Raw genomic sequence first — 19,796 nt, forward strand, 5'->3', positions numbered from 1 at the left:
AACAATAAATTGTTAATAAAAATTAAGGTGCAGATATAGATAGGTTATATCAAGTCTTGTGTGCTCTGATCAACTCTGTCATGGAATGTTTAGGTCACTGTTTATTGTTTGTTCCGGGTCGCTCTCGGAGACAATATCACCAAACCAAAAAGAGGACACATCTGTGGCGCTTAGGGCATGCTCAATCACTGCCTCCCTTTGGTCTCTATGGATACACGTCTGCCTGTACAACCAGCTGTAAATGCCACAAGTTTAGACCTCAGTTGATTGACAAGCCTCGGGGTTACCATTGTCAAATCGCCCACCCATTTGCCCTGTGTGTAGTCCGATTCTGTTTTCTGTCAACGAGACAGGAGGAGGCCGTGGTTTTTGGCAATAAACGACTTCTCTTGTTCCAGACCAGAAGATTGTTACCAAAAGTCTGTTGTGCCACTGCTGGCTGCACTGGGTCTCAATGGGGAATATGAGCGAACAACATGATTTGATTTCAGTTATTTTTGCAGCAGGCTTGTTTTCTCTGCTCTCAGCAATATGAAACCAAACCTGCCGCTACCCACCGATTCTCCAGTGAAAAACAGCCCACATTCTGCAGCTTTTTTAGCCCACAAATACTCCACAACAAGCTCAGAGAGGTTGTTTACCTAAAGTAGTGTGGCATTCTTATTTTTTGCAACACATTATGGATAGGCAATACCGCTGATATAATGATAATATAATCAAGGGTAATCCATAATATTGATTCCAATAAAATACCTCTATTAAATGAAAAGTTTAAGTGAGATTTCTAATGATGATTTTTTCATTATATCTATTTATAGGGATTGTTCACCCAAAAATGACAATTCTGAAATAATTTACTCAGTCTGATGTTGTTCCAAATCTGTATAACTTTCTTCAGTGGAAGTCACCATTCACTTTCATTGCAATGAAAGTGAATGTTCATCTTAATGGTGACTGAGGTGAACATTCTGCCAAAACACATCTCATTTGTGTTTCGGGGTAAACTATCCCTTTTTAAAGGCCTAAACGTCTTATTATCAGACTCTGTTTTTTGTTTTCCATGTTCAAACAACAATAATAGAGCATGATTAATCAATTAATAATTTCTGCCTGTGTCTGTGCTGTCAGCATGTTCATAATTCTCATTCCTAAATTCTTATCTTACGCAACTATTTGCTAACAAAGTTCCTATTTTCATGTTTAAGCTTATGAGATGTATAATTTATTAGACCAAATAATTGTTAGTATTAAAAAAACACTTCGGATCAATATGTGTATGTGAGGATCGTTCCTCTCTGTATAACATCAGTATGGAAAATATTTATATTTCAGGATTGTTTCTGTGTTAAATAGATGCTAAAGTTTAGGCATTTTTAACAGCAGTATTTACCTACAGCTTTAATTAAAAATGTGTTTTTTCCTGACTAACCACTCAGCGGTGGCATGATAATTCCAATTGCTGCTGGACTGTTTACTGGTTTTGGGCTTTGTAAGTAAATGGCAGCGCAGCGTAGTTCTAGCAGGAAGACTAGCAGCTGTACATCATCACATCATTAGCTGGGTAACTCCTAGCCAGTCGCATGTAAGCCATTGCTTTATAAGTCTGCTCACAATCTATCACATTGCTGTTTCAGTGTGCTAACCGGCAACCTCCACCACCCCATCACCACCAGTTGAGCCCCATCCTCCATGTGCCTCCTATGTCCGGCAGGATATGATGGTTCCGAGTACATCTCCCTCGGACCGCCAGACGGGGCCTACGCCAAAGAGAGACATTACTTTTCTGTTTTACATTCATCAAATAAATGGCATCTTAAACCTCACTTAAGCCTGCGTGTCTTCCCGATAGAACTACCAATACGAGCATACCAGGTGAAGATCAACAACCATGTTATGCAGTTGTTGGTTGTTATAACAGTTCATAACAACAAGAAGATAATGATATCAACGTAACTAACTTCAGGCCATCGCTTTATGTCAACTACCCAGTCCTTAAACTTTGACGTGTAGGGCACGGTCAAAAAACGGTCATCGACTCTCTAAAGTATCAGCATTATGGAGATGCATGCTTCTTTTTTTTTGACAGCTTTTAAATTTTAATAAGCTTCACATCACATCACACTAAAAAATATGCAGATTCGTTATGAATCATAGAACATTTCTGCATTCAGAAAAAAGTTGATATGTCCATTGTTAATTTTTCCTATCATTATGTGGAAATTTATCATCCAATTTTTCATACAAAGCGTTTTTATGCATTCCATTTTGAGGGATAAATTATACAGGGCCCAAAATCTGCATTTCCATTTCAGTGGTTGTAGCAAACACTGCTTGTCATTGGCTTTGATTGTTCGATCAAATATTATACTAGGTCTTTTGGTCAAAACAGATTTTATTTGTGTTGCTGTCAGCTACGCTTTTTATACAGCAGATCAATTGTGTTAAAAATAAAAATAAAAATGTTTAATTATTTTTTGAGAGATCCAGACAAAGGGACAATGGTGCTAGTTGTCTTTTTTGTAGGTTTGTTTTTACATTAGGTTCTTTTTTGTGAATTCTGTCATCCAAATAAAATTTTCAGGTTCATTATATTTTTGCTATAGCTGTGGGGTAAACAGGTGAATGCATACTGGCATACATTTAACCGAAAGGACAATTGTTTGTTACTGTTAACATATTTGCCGATAGGCTTATAATATGCTGTTTAACGGCAGGTCACCATTGTGAAAACGTACCCCATATAATGTGACAACATGCCCCACTATTGAGTCACTGTTTTTTCGATCTTTTTTTACTGGTCAATAATGGTTGAAATGTTTAAAAGCTTTTTTTCTAGCCAAGACTTTAAGGTATGTGCCTGTACAGAAATTGGAATAAAAAATAAAAAAATAAACCCTGCAATAAATAATATTCACTGTAAAATGTCTGACAACTGGCCCCGGTCTCCAAAACGTATCTAGCCTTTAGTTATCCTCTGAACAATTGAATTAGTACCTCCAGCCAACAAAGCAAATCTATGAAAAATGAGGTAGATTACAAAAAATATCTCTTGAGAAATTACAGAGGTCAATTCCAGCACTAAGAAAGATATTTTAGAACCGTGTTAAGGCAATAAAACCTCACAACATCACCTTATTTTTTCCTTTAGAATTAAACCCAGCCACCGGCTCCAAATCTGTGAAATAATATTGTAATCTAATTCGCTCAAGGGAGCCAAAACACTCCATCATGTTTGAATATTCAACATAATTCTCATCTTCCTTTTAATATTTTACACACTCCCTCTCTTACATTTCACTGAAAATGAAATACTTAAGCTAATATGAGGGCGGTTCAGCCATTGAGAACAATTATTAATTTTTTACCAGCTCGCTAGAGGTGTTTCAAAACTCCCCTGGGGCGTCTCTGTGTGTGCTGTCTGCCGTAGTGCTGGAAATCAAAACGTAGATAATTAAGTGATAACAAGGAGATTCATCAGGTTTCTCTTTTTTCTGAGAAAATGACTCAAGTAAACAAAGAGCTGTCTTTAGGAGGGAAAACTTATTGCGCAAACACTTCCAAAGTCTAGTTAGCTGCCTACATAGGTAGCATTCAAGACGCCATAGTTACGCATCACACTGAACATGAACCTGCTGTTTGACATGGCACATCACAGCCAATCAAGATATTTTTGATGTTTAATTTACAGTTATGAAGAGCATGAATTTGGATCAGTGAGAGTCCACAGTGTGCTGGCTATCTGGTCTGATACCACAGAAGTCGAAACAACGAGATTGAAAATATGACCTGTCTCTTGTTGCAGAATTTTTTTAATTTGTTTTAATTTTATTTTACCCAATATTTGTATGCACGCCATATATTTATGCTTATTAGAGCATTACGCTATTAGCTTAGCAACATGCTAATTCCAAACTCTTGTTAAAATCAAATGCAAGTCAAGTCTCCAATGCAAGGAGCACTATTTGTATGACAAAGTTGCTGTCTTCATAGACCATTCCAAACCAGTCAATTATGAGGGTCCATTTCGGTCAGAGTTCAGATGCTTTCTTGGTGTTAAAAACAGCTAGATGAAGCGCAACATAATTGAAAAGAATGTGCGTTCATAGCTGCGTTAAAGAAATATTCCGGGTTCAATACAAGTTAAGCTCAATCGACAGCATTTAGGGCATTATGGTGATTACCACAAAAAATAATTTCAAATTGCCCCTTCTTTTCTTTAAAGAAAGCAAAAATGGAGGTTACAGTGAGGCACTTACAATGGAAGTGAATGGGACCAATTTTTGGAGGGTTTAAAGTCAGAAATGTGAAGCGTATAATTTTATAAAAGTGCTTACGTGCATTAATTCTTCTCTTAACCTGTTGATACGCATTTCCCCACATGCGGTGGTGACGTCACTCTGCTTATGTTTAATATATAATAAATGTAATGAATGTTAACAAATTATACATCTTGTCAAAGGTCTAAGGGTTCAACATTGATGTCCGATCTCTGTTTCACGATAGCAATGCTCTAGAAACAGCTATTTAGTTATTTGTACCAGGAGTACAAATGAAAACAGGTAAAATCAAAACGGGACTTCATACATTTGTTATGAAAATGCGATCGCCAGATGAATCCAGTTCGCCACACTTGGGTCAATTGTCCATGTCAAGCGCTCATTGAAAAACATCCAATAGCACTTTTTGTCCATAAAAGTGATCAATCTGGGAAATATTGATATATTCTCCATTGTTTACATGAGATCTCTCCTGAAAGAATTCCCGTTGTCGTCATTCTTCAACTAACTATGCAATTTGAGCAGCATTCATGTTGTAAAAATGTATATGTTATGAAATTTTCTCATAAACAAAATGAGCCTGTCTCCAAAGTCTATTTTTAAAAATGGGGCATAGTTTTATTCATAATAGCCAAGCAGTGCAGTCAGATTTTGTGTCGTCTTGAAAGGCGGAGCCTTAATTTTACTTTGTAAACCTGCAGCGATTTTCAGAGAATTTTTTTTGTTAGATCATCTTCAAATTTGAATCATAACTTCTTTAGACTTGTGGCTTTGAGAACATTGTGTTTCTGGGTTGTCTTGGCACTTTTATTGTTGTTTTTTAGATTATAAAAACATGTTCAGCACAAAATATTTCCATTAATATAAACTTCAGCTTCTTTAACTTTAAACGAAAACAACATATATTAATTCTGAAACTTGGGAAATAAAGCCCTAAGAGCCTTCTTTCAAAAGATACTACAACTGTGTCCATACACCAAAGGGTCCCGTAAATACAACTATTTAAGTTCAGGTATGCCATTTTCATGGTTTATGCTCAAAAAGGGGGTGCGTATCAACACTTAAAACTCATGTATAATTTTAGCAGTAAAGATGTTTAAATAGTTTTTACAGTCATTTCAGGGTTTGTTGACATAACATTGTCATGACAACAAAGTTGTAAAATTGGAGACAATTTTACACAGAAAGGTTAGTTGGCAATTTTATCACACTGAGATCATGTTTACATGCATGCTGCTTATGTCTTGTCACTATATTTTGAAATAGTGAATATTTTAATGTTTTTGGATTGGCCCCATTCACTTCCACTAACGTTTTTTTTTAAGAAAAATTCTAAATTAATTTTTGTTGTAATCAATATTATGCCACAAATGCTTAACTTGTATTGAACCTTTAACTGTCATACACAGCTAATAATATTTGCTTATCCCACCCACAGATTAATCTTGTTGGTCCATTCTTTTCAAACTGACATTTATCTGCTGCAGTATGTCAAATGTTGACACACTCCTGCCACGAGACGCTGTAAAAAAACAGCGAGACACAACAAAACATCCAAAAACATTTGTTTAGAGTGTAGACCAACAATTAAAAAATAGCGCTGATGGTAAACAATAACGTGTCCTTTCTGAACAGCCCCTCAGCAAGTTGTTAGGCAGTAGACAGAGAGGCTGCTCACAAGGTCTTGGAACAAAGTCTCTAAGTCTTATTTGGTAGTTGTGAAATGGAAGATGTGGAACAAGGTCATCCGTCTGTGTTAGTCTGCCAGACAAAGTGCGCGACCGCTCACGGCACGATGCTGTGATCTAGAGCTGAGCCTCATCTGTGTCGAAGGACTCACGCCTGCTATTGTGTGCTCTGCAGGCATTGAAGATTCATTGTAACTGGAGAAATTGCTTTTGGGACACACAGGCTGGAGTGGGGCTCAACAGAAATAGATGCATGGAGGGACACAATTGCAAGAGCATATCACAAAGATCCCCCGTTTATTATGACATCATTATTGCATTGATTTATATCAATTTAATAGTATTTATTAGTATATTTAAGATCCTGTTTAAAGGTATGAACATCCATCTCGGGTAGACAGTGCTTTATAAATGTATTAACAGGGTCACTTTGTCACTTTTGCTAAACGTTTTGTGGCATAAAGTACAGAATAATGGCGTGAATGAGGTACAGTGTGATCCAACCCACTTTCAGAAGTGGTCAGCATCTGAAGTTTAGTTAATACAGAAGCAGGGCCGGTCAACCCAGCAACATAGGCGAGCGCCTATGCATCACTTTGTGGCACTGATCTACAGAGCCAATACGTTTGTGTTCAAACTGTGTCAAACACAATGCGCCCTGTGTTTTCTGATGATGCGTTGTGGCGCCCCCCACAGAACAAACAAACCATGTACTAAATGCCATACTACCTGCTCTTACTGTTTCTGTTATACCTTTGTTTGCCAAAATCATAAACAGTTATAGTAGTATGGATAGTATGCCATTGTGAACACAGCCATAGTCTCACAAGCGCGGGGCTCGTGAATTGAAGTGATGCTGATGCGTAAATTAATTAGTCTTTTGAGTCGGATCTTCTCAATGAATTTGTCTAACTTGCGTGATGAGTCGTTTGAAGCTGTTTGTCACGCAGTACAACAGTAATGGGATGCTTTAGAAGACAGAGAACAAAAACAACGCTAAATGAAATGAATATTTACTTACAATTAATTGAAACAAAACCTGCAGCTGCTTTCAATAATTTACCAGAGATGAAGATAATTTGTGCGTGCAGCCTTTGAACTATTGTCTACTGCAGGTAAAGAGACTTTATAAATAATATTGTCTCAAATCATTACATTGCATGAAAGCACTTATAATTACTAAAAACAAACCAATACCATGTTTTTTGGAGTAGCCTTCCATATAAATACCATGATATTGGCCTACTGTATATAATAAAAATACCAAGGTTTTACCATATTGTACCATGATACTGCTACAGCAGGCTTTTGAGAAAGGTAACTTTGATAAACTTCATCTTGTGCTGTGTAATGTGAAAAGGTGACAGTATGTTTTTAGTCTATGTATTAATACTACACAATATATATAGGCTACTAAAGAAAATGTTCAAACAATGCTCCTAAAATCACCAGAAATGAATGTGTTGGTGCTGTTTTTGCTAAATTAATAAATAAAATAAATAATTTTAACCCCCCTACAACATCATAGTACAATAGATTGTGTGCTTGATTGGCCCCAGACTCCCCATTAATGATGAAATCCTATAAATGTGCCTGCTGTGAAATACACTGTACAATATGCATAGATCTTTTTGACAGTGTGCCTTTTTGTTTTTACATCATAGACTACCTGACTTGGTTTATGTGCACTTTACATTAAAGTTATTCCTATATATAGTGATACCCATTTATGATGCCTACTTATGAAGCCATAACATGCACTTTCATATTTCTTCCCAACATTGTTATAATGCTAGTATATGCTAGTTTGGGTTTATACACATTATGGGTTTACTGGAGGTCTCGCCTAGGGTGCCAAATGGGGTGGGAACGGCACTGTACAGGAGCTTGACAAAAATAACAGCTCAAAACATCATGGTAAGATTAAGACCATGTGCACATTATTACATTTTTGATTAAAAGCACATTGATTTTACTACATTTACATTTGTCGCTTTACACCACTGAAAACCAGTTTTCCTCCACCCAAAATGAAGACTTTCAACTACTCTCTCTAGTAATGCATACAATTTTTTTAATTAGTGTGGAAGTGGCTTAAAGTTGTAGTTTTTTCATGAAAGACTTTTAAAACATTCTTCAATACCACATAATTTGGATAACAAAATTTTGAAAACTACGTCTTCAACCGAAAACAAATAATTTTGGACGCGACCTAAAATTTCAAATGTATTAGTGTGAATCTGGCCTAAAGTTGTACTTTTTTCCAATATAGACCTTTAATAATATGCTAGTACCACATACTTTGGAAAACGAAGTTCGGAAAACTGTTTTTTCAACCAAAAATGTGTTAGTGTGGACATCTCCACTTATTAGTATGGATGTGGCCTGAATTTTTACTTTTTTTCCTCTTAAGAAAGTCATTCAAAAAAGCTCTAAAGTACAGCATACTTTGGAAAACAAAGTTCGGAAAGCAGAGTTCCCCTTCTGTCACTCACTCGACGTTGTGTCGATGTAGTAACACTAGGGGTCACTCTTGGGAGCCCCAAACACCTTGATCTTTGAGAAAAGGCTAATGGGAATTGGCGAGTGGAATTTGCATGCCACTCCCCTGGACATACAGGTATAAAAGTTGCTGGCTCGCAACCACTCATTCAGATTTTTTCTTCTGAGCCAAGTGGTGTTGAGCAGCGAATTCCACTGCTGTTCAATTCACCTCATTGTGAAGAAGCATATGCTTATGGCACATTTCAGCGGCTTTCTCTCACACTGTGCGATTGATGCAGAGTACACCCCTGGGCGCTTCGGTTTTTTATAAAAGAGTATATTTCCTGTAAAAGAGCTTACAATGACAGATAGCGTCTTTTTAAAGATATCTTTCTGTCTGTGCGTAATTCCTGGTTGTGGTTGCTTTCTCTCCGCCTCTGATGGCCACGAGCACTGCCTCACGTGTCTGGGCCGTAATCATGTTGAAGCAGCATTCTCGGATGGTTCATGTTCTCACTGCAAGAACATAACCATGGCAACGTTGTGGTCGTGGCTTTCCTTCATTCAGGGGAAAGCCTCTCCCCACACAACACCTTCAACCTATGGGTATGAGATCAGGTCGATTTACCACTGGGGGCGATTTGGGGACCCTCAATGGGAGTGGTTTCGCTGGGTAATCCCTGCGTACCTCCCATTCCCTAGCATGCTCGTTTGGTCCCGATGTGATGCAGGAGCTGCGCTTGGCGACCGATCTTGCCCTTCGGGCTACGAAGGTTACGGTGCGGGCACTCAGACAGGCGATGTCCACCTTGTTGGTCCAGGAGCACTACCTGTGGCTGAACATGGTTTCCTGAACATGCCCATCTCCCAGATTGTCATACTCTGCGACACCGTCAAGTACTTCGACCAGCAGTTCAGACCGGTGGTGAAGAAATAGACGGAGGAGATTCAACACATCTTGCCCCAGTGTGGCTCAAGATCCAGAGACCCAGGTGGCTCCGCCACAGCCCAAGCCAAGTCCTCTGCCCCGGCGTAGAGCCCCCATGTGTACCGCTTGCATACAGCACCTTTCCCCTCTGTGAGGCAAAAACGTGCGCATTCTTCTTCCATGCGATTTCACGAGACCGTGGACCCTGGATGTCCTTCCTCCCTAGCTTTGTGGCTGGCGAATTCGGCGGAGGAATTCGTAGCCGGACACATTACGTGTGCTATTATGCCCTGTACTGGGGTAGGTGCTCCACAGGTGCTGGTTATCTGCGGTAATCCAATGTATATATATATATATATATATATATATATATATATATATATATATATATATATATATATATACAGTGTATTTTCCGCATTACAGTTTCCCTATCAGTAGACCCACGTCTCCCTTGGGCAGAGCTCTCTTTGCCTACGGTCACCGTGTTTGTAGAGCTCCTCCCCTTTGGGCAGGACCTACCACCGCGCCTCTTCCATGTGCGGCTGGTGTGACCATGTGACGTTTTGCCACATGTTAACCTCCCCTTCAGGCAGGATGTGGTCTCCATGGTGTCCTCCTGAAAGAATAGGAAAGAAAAAGAACACCTTCCCCGACGTGAATAAAAAGCATTAAAAGGTCCCAGCCAAAAATATAAATACTCTGTGGAGAGAAAACATAGAGAGAAAAGGCTGTGGCTGGCACAGCCCGCTCCCATACTAGATACTATGTATACTTGTGTCCCTCTTGCCACAATGCTGTACTACCTGCTGAAATGTCCGGTATCCTGTCTCGACTCCTCTGTCCAGGGGAGTGGCATGCAAATTCCACTCGCCAATTCCCATTGGCCTTTTCTCAAAGACCAGGGGTAACAACAGTGACCCCTAGTGTTACTACATCGACACAATGTCTCATTCTCTCCATCAGGGAACGGAGGTTACAACAGTAACCAAGACGTTTTCAATGAAAATATATTAGAGTGGGCATGGCATACAATTTCAAAAGTATTATTGAAAACCTGTCCTAAAGTTATACAACTGTTCCACGACTTCCACAGTGTCACATCTCTGAACCTCATGGGTTTCCTGACATGTGCCCATCTGAAATGTGAAACTGAATTTTCTCCACCTAAATGCTTTCTCACTTGAAGCCAGCCCACACCACGCCAGTGGGAATATATTCAAAGCAGCTCTTTATCGGAACGCAAGAATTTCCCTGTATTTTAATTACCTGTTTTATACTTGAGGTACAACAAAGATTAAGTGAGCCCACTGCTGAAAGGTGACTTAGTGTTCATTTACAGAGATTATGGTGAATAATTAAAATCTTTTTGGCTGCTCTGTGGATTGGAAGACAAGCTTAAGAAAGGATTTATTCAGAAGCGAGCAACAACCATTAATTTTGAATGTAGCTCAAAGCACCTGCACAGTGTGTTGACATGTTTTATTGAAATAACGGCTGTTTTCCAAGATCACATGCCCAGGAGGTCCCACTCAAATATGTTTTTTGTGCAACCTATATGTTGTGTGTCATCACCAATAAAAACCCTTCAGTTAGCTAAAGATAAATGCATCTAATGAGGAATAGGCTAGATGCCGCACCTTTAGTAGATTTATTAAAAGCAAACATGGTGCCTCTCAGCCAAGCAAACATTCTGTCACCTCAAAAAAAGGGGTTATGTTCAGAATCGAATAGTAACTTGCATCTTACTGAAAACTGTGCAGCGTACACTATGTACTAAAAGAGATAATACTGTAGGCATTATACAAAGGTAAATATTTCAAACTGTAGTATGCTGCATTGTTGTCATGCATTGTTGCATATTATAATTCAGATATGTTACATTCAAATATGTTACATCACATACATATATTGTTTCAACAGACTTAAGAATTTATATATATATATATATATATATATATATATATATATATATATATGGTGTATATATTATGTGTACATGTAGCCTATAAACATATTTCATACAGGCTTATTATATTTTTATTTTCCTAAACTTATTTTTTTTATTTATGAAGGGCTTTCTGTGTATATGAATTTGAGAAATAATTATTTTTTTTACTTTGGTTGATTGGCTTTTGTAAATTTAGCAAAATTACAGCTCTGTGCTCGGATCAGTTATTTTTGTTAAGTAACTCTTTACTGTTTTGTAGCAGTTTGAGATGCAGTTTTAGGGAGTAACATTCTAGAAGCCAAAAAAAGATCTAAATAGATTGAACTAAGCACATATTTTGGCATTGATCAGTGACATCTGTGCATCTCCGCTGTTGAAAAGCACCAGCCGCCAATGTTGCAAAAAGAGTAAGAGTAGTATATTAGTATGCAATTCTGAACATAGTCAAGAAGATGAATGCATTATGTCTAATTCAGGTATTCAGGTCAGAGTGTGGTTTTCCTCGAGTTTAGAATCGTTCTCACCTTGTCCCTGGAGGCTTGTGTGATTTCTTGGCATGCCCTGGTGAGCAAATGAGGAGGCCACTGTGCTTGGCTCATTTATATTGATAGCAAGACTTCTCCTTTTGCTGGCATTTTCAGCTGCCATTGATCATTTGGCTGCCTGATTAATCTTCTATAAAGGATCAGGAGTCAATTAGTGTTGGAATTTCATTTTGAATTCCACACATGTGTCACCTTTCCCTCGAGGACCCTGGCCCACTGCATGTATCCTCTATACAGCTTACCTGAATTATCCATCTCCACTATCACAGTAAAGGACACATCTGCATACCAAAGACAAAAGATCTACCTGCAGGAAAGAGTAGACTGGATCAAGTTTCTAAAGAATCAGCGCTTTTTTTAAGTGCAAATGCAGAGTGAGTAGGGTGTTAACAGAGGGTAAAGATGGTGCTGTGTTCTACTGTCTCATAATGTTGATGTGAAGTCAAAACCTACTGTAATGCTGTTCAGCTGAATACCTAAACAGCTTTTAAAGTTATCATAGGTGTGCTTTCAACATTTAGGCTGTTCCAAAAGCTAGGAAGCGACCTTATGCTGCCCTCAAAGTTACCTTTTTTTTAGGTGCACTTCAAAATTAATTTTCTTATAAATTAATTCTTCTTGTTTTCTAGGAAAGAAAATAAATAAATTCCTCTAAACAAGATACATTTACTTGACAAGCAAATAATAATGCTTGTTTTCAAAGAATGTATTTTGTGTTAAGTTTATTTTTCTTATTGTTTGAAACATAAACCCCACCAAATACAAAATCTTAAAAACAATTTGTCAATAGTAAAATTCATGCATTCTTTAAAAAAGCTTAATATCTTTCTTGATATCTTTTGCAATTTTGCTTCTTAAGTAAATTTCTTTAGTTTAAAGGATGTTCAGAAATGTTCCCTGGAAAACAAGACAAAAATACTGATTAAGAAAATGTTTATTTATTTATTTTTTGCTGTGTGTGTCCTAGGTGGTGGACAAAGTGAGAGAAATGGCGAACATAAATATACTTGTATTTCATATAATTCTAAATAACAGATTACAGACTGTTTTAACCATATTTTGTGGTTGCTTCTTTTTTATGCTATTGGAACATTGCATTTTTAGTTTTGCAACATGCTAACATCAAAGTCCATTGAAATCAATTATATTTTTTGCTTAAAGCAATGTTCCGGGTTCAATACAAGTTAAGCTCAATTGACAGCATTTGCGGCTGTGGCATGGGGCGTTGTCGTGTGTCGGTCTGCGGGAGAGAGAGAGAGAGCGGTAAGGCCCGCCCCAGCAGGTAGCGTCAGAACCACCCACTTAATCGCAAGACACTCCTTCTCGATGGTGCTTTTTATTAGTCGCAAGATCTCTTTCAGGGAAACAAAATATAGTACCATTGAGAAGGAGTGTCTTGCGATTAAGTGGGCGGTTCTGACGCTCTGCTACTACCTGCTCTTTCTCTCTCCCGCAGACCGACACACGACCACGCCCCCATGCCACAGTGGCATAATGTTGATTACCACACAAAATTATTTTGACTTGTACCTTGAAGGTACAGTAAGGCAGTTACAAAAGAAGTGAATGGGGCCTGTCCATTAACATTAAAATACACACTGTTTCAAAAGTATTACCAAATGATATAAAAAATTATACATTTTAGCATGATTTTAGTGTGATAAATATGCATACTAATCTTATGTGTACAGTTATATTAACTATTACAAAAGCAGGTAAATTCTGAAATCTGTTGAAATGCTTTAACGCAGGTAAATTCCTGATTTTAATAGCACAAAAATCATGTTAACTCATAAAATGTTTTTTGAATAATAACAGTGTGCATATTAGTGTTTATAGACTGGCTCCATTCACTTCCATTGTGAGTGCTTTACTGTAACCGCATATACGCACTTTTGATTGAGTTTAACTCGTTTTGAACTTGGAGCATTCCTTTAAGGAGTTCATTGCAGAGTGTTCTAAATCACTTGTTTTTGAGGTTACGTGATGATTAGCGTTCTGTAGAAGATAGCTGCCTCTACAGGCATTAGGCAGCAAGACAGCTAACTAGGTTTTGGAACAGAGATATTTAATGGGAAAGCTAGGGCTCTGTTTCCATCAACTCAGTGGAAATAGTCATTAACAATCTCTTGTGAACTTGAGAGACACTGAGGTGTCACACTGTTTATAGAGAACATTGGGCCATCTTCACTGCCATTTTGAGTGTGAAGTCTGTCACTACACCACTTGTTCTATTGCTCATCTCACCCCTGCATGGCAGTAGCAGCTATCTAAAAACGTAGCTTTTTTCAGATTCATGGATTCTGCAGAATGGACCAGGATTTGACTGTACAGTAATGATATTTTAAACTTTCTTTTAGGTGATTCAACGAAGAGAAGATGGCTCTGTTAACTTTTTTCGTGACTGGGAAGCATACCGTGAGGGATTTGGCAAGATAACAGGAGAACATTGGCTCGGTAAGACAAGAATCTTTTGCACAGTCTGTTTATAAAAAGGTTATTGTGTGATTATCAAGTTATTTATAGAACTGTAAAGGGAGTTATGGAAAGGAGGAGGCGAGAACTGGCTTGACAATATAAATTATATTTTAATGAGAACTTAAACGAAAAGACACAAACACACACATATGTTGGACAGCTGCCCATAAACGCTCTCTCTCTGTCATACCACCTTCCACAGTCGGCCTTTATTCCTCTCGAAGGCTTGATTAGCCTGATTAGGGGCCGGGTTTGTAAAATCACAACCCAGCCCCGCCTTCCGCCGTGTCACAAGAACATTTCAACAGATTTTCTTATTCCGGAAATTTGACAACCTTTACAAACTTTACAAATAGACAATGTTTATTAATATTATAATTGCTCCATATTAAAGGGATATTTCACCCAAAAATTGTATTTAGTCATTTACTCACCCTCTTGTTGTTCTTAACCTGTTTTTTCTTCTATGGAACAAAAAAGGAGATGTCAAGCAGAATGATCACCTCAGTCACCATTCACTTTCATTCTATGGAGAAAAAAAAGATGCAGTGAAAGTGAATGGTGACTGAGCCTAACATACTTCCTAACATCATTTGTTTTTCATAACGAAAAAAAGTCAAATGGGATTGGAACAACATGAGGGTGAGTAAAAGATGACCAATTTTTCATTTTCATGTGAACTATCCCTTGAAGTGCTTAAGGAATAGGTGCAGATTATGTAGTGGTTGCAAATTTGTTCCACCACAGAGGAATCGAGTGAGTGAAGGTTCTGGAAAAGTGACTTTATAACTCGTTATGATGGTTGGTTGAAGCCCAAACATGTCACTGCACGTACAATGGCTCATCTGTTATCCATATCAATTGTAAAAGTGTATTAGGCTTTAAGTCAATTCAGTTGCTCACACATCACAGTTTTTGCTGGTAAAGAACAATAATGTTTTTTTTAATAGCTTGCTGAGACATTCTGCCTGTGTTACATACAAACACACACTCTTCACTCTTTTAAATGTTTTTTCTTCAGTGCGACAACTGTAAGTAGCACAGGCACATACGGTTATTGCCACACTGAGCTGCCAGCATGGACTAAATGCCTTGCTGTGTGTCCAGACCTGAGCCTAACAAATGGCATTGGGTGGACAGGGAGCGAAGCTTTATAAAGTGTCGGAACGTAGTGAGGAAATTCATCATAACGTCTGCTGATAAAGCATGCAGAATTATGTTAAGTTAGCTTACTATCTACAGCTCAGTACACCCAGAAATGAAAGTTCTGTCATTATATACTCACCCTCATGTATATGTAAATCCGTATGCTGACAATTTGACACATTTTCACACAGCTCTTTTCCATGCAACAACAATTACATCACCATAAATGTAGTCTGTATGACTTGTGCGCTATTTTCCCAGTCTTCTAAAGACATAGCATAGCTTTGTGCGAGGAACAGACCACAATTTACGGTAGTCATTATTCACTGAAAGTCTTCCCCTCAGCTAAATAATTTGTATTCACATCTAGATTCAAAAATACTTTGTAGAAGCATCATGACAAGTTTGATATGTATGCAAACAAAAACTGGTAATTGCCGGCTAATGGAAACCTTGATATATATATATCAAGGTTTCCATTAGCCAGAATGTCCGACAAATTCAAACATTGTCGGACACAATATCCGGAGACAATATTAATACGATGTATCAGCAGCCCCTTTAGTTGATGCCATAAATGTAGAGTGTGACGCCATGCCAATGATAACAGTGATTCGTTCCCACAGAGGTTTCAAACTTTCCAGAGAGCTTGCAAAGTTTCCCGAAGCTTGCATCCTAATCCGTGGATACAGCTGGTTGTATCCCACACACTAGCAAAAGCAGCCTGCATTCCCATTTTGCGTGCCTCAGTGAGAAGGTCCTTACTATTTAGCCTTGTGATGTCGTCTTCTGGAGAGAAGGACGCCAGACTTATGTGAATCTCAAGTTGTAGAGAAACACTGGACACATTTTACTTCACTTTGGCAGCAAACGCTTTTGTGCTATTAAAAATCGGAGGAAACTAGTCATAAAAATAAAGAGCCAAGGAAATTAGCCAAAGTGAGAAATTATCTGACATAACCTAACGATTTGTTGTTTCAATATGTATTATAAACAAAAAGAGATTTGGCAAATTGCAGTTTATCTGTTTTGTTTGCCCCAATTGTTTTGACGATTATTTAAATGTTTTATGGAAAAGCAGCCATAATGAACAAATGTGTATTATTCATTTGAATTGATTGTGTCATTATTAGCTTATATTGCATTGCGTTTACAGCAAAATAAAAAGAAATGAGATGACTGGATTTTTTCCAATTTGTCCAGCATACTATATCATTCCCAGAAACGTTGGCCAGCACCAAAACTTCTTAGCGGAAATATCATTTATGCATTTCCTGACCAGTTTCTTAATGGAAAGTGAACAGCCTCAAGTCTTTTTGGGTATGATGGGACAAGCTTTGCACTCCTGGATTTGGAGATTTTCTGCCATTCTTTGCTGCAGATCCTCTCAAGCTCTGTCAGGTTTGAGGGGGACCTTTGGTGGACAGCTATTTTCAGGTCTCTCCAGAGATGTTTGATTGGGTTCAAGTCCGGGCTCTGGCTGGGCCACTCAAGGACATTCACATAGTTGTCCCTAAGCCCCTCTTGCATTGCGTTGTGTTTGGCTGTGTGTCATTGTCCAGTTGAAATGTGAACCTTCGGCCCAGTCTGAGGTCCTGAGCACGCTGAACCAGGTTTTCATTAAGAATATCTCTGTATTTTGCTGCATTCATCATTCATTCAACCCTGACAAGTTCTCCGGTCCCTGCTGTTGAAAAACACCCCCATAGCATGATGCTACCACCACCATGCTTCACCGTTGGGATGGTATTGCGCAGGCGATGAGCTGTGCTTGTTATCCTCCAGACATGTCTCTTGGAATTGAGGCCAAACAGTTCAAACTTTGTTTCATCACACCAGAGAATCTTGTTTCTCACAGTCTGAGAATCATTTAGGTGCTTTTTTGTGTCTTGCACTGAGGAGAGGCTTCCATCTGGGCTCTCTGCCATAAAGCCCAGACCGGTAGAGTGTTGGTTGGCCTTCTGCTAATGTCTCCCATCTCCACATATGATCTCTGGAGCTCAAATAATGTGACCATCGGGTTCTTGGACACCTCTATTACCAAGGCCCTTCTCCCAAACCAAATACTCAATCCAGCCCATCTGGCACCAACAATCATGCCACGGTCAAAATCACATTATTTTCACCATTCTGATGGTATGCATAACTGCTGCCACACGATTGGCCAATTAGATAATTGCATGAATAATTAGATGTACAGGTGTTCCTAATAAAGTGCTCAGTGAGGGTATATACTGTTTATAAACTGTATATAAACGCATATGGAAATTTTTTCCTTTTTGGAGCTTGACAGACATGGGCACTATGAACTGTCAGTGTATGGAAAAGAGCTGTGTGAAGACTCCTCAAAAAGTCTCATTTTGTGTTTCACAGAGTGAAAGACAGCAAACAGGTTTGAAATGACATGGGGGTGAGTTCATTTTTGGGTGAACTATTCTCTCAAATCTGAAGGATGGAATGAAGCAAAAACATTGTGCATTTGTGGTTTGTTTGTGTGTATTCTGTGACGGATGGTTGCTCTCTAATATTTGAAACATGAACAAGATAAATTGCATTTTCATTTATTTACCGCAAGGTCGCTCCTCTTTCATGGACGAAAGATTGGAATATGTTCTTCTATGGCAGTGCTTGTGGTGTGCATCATGTTTTTTATCTTTTGTCTGACAACCATTTTAGGTCCAGACTTGTGATGATCCTTACAAAAATTAACTGCAGTCTGATTGCAGTATTACTGCAATCTATGTAGTAAAAAGTGCAATTTTGTGTAGTAGAATGATATTGTACTGCACAATGACAAACTGTACTGCACTTACAATGCCTTTTGACTGCAGTACTGATATAGTGCACTACAGTACAATTGCAGGTCAGTGTAGTATACCTGCATTCCAGACTGGTATAACTGCAGTATAATGAAAAAAAAAGAGCAGTTCAGTGAAGTACAATTTTAAATCAATACTGCAATATGAATGGAGTTTCAATTGCAAATGCAGTTTCACACTGAATAAAACCGTATTTTATTTTGTACTTTGCTTATATGATATCATGGTTGTAATCAATTATAATCAGCTATGAATGTTATATTCATATATGCACATAAATTTAATCATTTATGCTTCCAGTCATGTCATCATCTTGATAATACTCAAAATGTATGCAGGGATATTATGTTTTTTTTTCTTATTCAATGTTCAGTGACTATGTTTTGTTACTCATGATACCTACCAAAGTGCTAGAATTAGTTAAGGTTATGATAAAAACCATTATGTCATAAATAATACTGCTTATGCAGTTTTAGTCCTTGAATGTCATTGAGACCCAGGCTGAATTTGTTGTTTTCTCTGTCAGAACAAAAACACTGAGATAAACCAAGCTCGCATGTAGATTTGTATAACTAAAAAGGTTCAGACAAATATCTTTTCAGCTAATTTCACCTCGCTCTATGAAAAGACTACATCTCTGAGGCCTGAGACTATAATAATCCTTTATTTTATTTACTTAGTTTATTAGATGAGACAATATACCACAGACTTACACTGGCAGCCAAAACTTTGGAATAATGTACAGATGTTGCTTTTTCGGAAGGAAATTGGCACTTTAATTCACCAAATTGGCATTCAACTGATCACAAAGTATAGTCTGGACATTACTGATGCAAAAAACAGCACCATCACTATATGAAAAATGTCATTTTTGATCAAATCTAGACAGGCCCCATTTCTAGCAGCCATCACTCCAACACCTTATCCTTGAATAATCTAAATTGCTAATTTAGTACTAGAAAATCAAACACAGCTGAAAGCTATTTGGATCTTTAAATGAAGCTTAACATTGTCTTTGTGTTTGTTTTTGAGTTGCCACAGTATGCAATATACTGACATGTCAAAGTAAATATTAGGTCAAAAATGGCAAAAAAGAAACAGCTTTCTCTAGAAACTCGTCAGTCAATCATTTTTTGAAGAATGAAAACTATACAATGCTTGAAATTGCCAAAAAAACTGAAGATTTCATACAAAGGTGCACACTACAGTCTTCAAAGACAAAAGACAACTGTCTCTATCAAGGATAGAAAAAGATGTGGAAGGCCATATGTACAACTAAACAAGAGAATAAGTACATCAGAGTCTCTAGTTTGAGAAATAGACACCTCACATGTCCTCAGCTGACAGCTTCATTGAATTCTTCACGCTCAACAACATCATGTACAACAGTAAAGAGAAGACTCAGGGTTGAAGGCCTTATGGGAAGAATTGCAAAGAAAAAGCCACTTTTGAAACAGAAAAACAAAAAGAAATGGTTAGA

General features: G+C 38.0%; 1 protein-coding gene across 2 annotated transcripts in view; it reads left to right on the top strand.

Annotated features, from left to right (window-relative positions):
• Window positions 1-19,796, top strand: part of LOC127620914 (fibrinogen C domain-containing protein 1-like) — a 251,198-nt gene that overhangs the window by 95,140 nt on the left and 136,262 nt on the right. For both annotated transcript variants that reach the window (XM_052094262.1, XM_052094264.1), the window contains exon 5: window positions 14,234-14,330. In XM_052094262.1, coding sequence (XP_051950222.1) covers window positions 14,234-14,330 — 97 coding nt within the window. The remainder of the gene's footprint in view (window positions 1-14,233; window positions 14,331-19,796) is intronic.

This window comes from Xyrauchen texanus, chromosome 27 (genome assembly GCF_025860055.1).
Source record: "Xyrauchen texanus isolate HMW12.3.18 chromosome 27, RBS_HiC_50CHRs, whole genome shotgun sequence".
NCBI classification, from domain to species: domain Eukaryota; kingdom Metazoa; phylum Chordata; class Actinopteri; order Cypriniformes; family Catostomidae; genus Xyrauchen; species Xyrauchen texanus.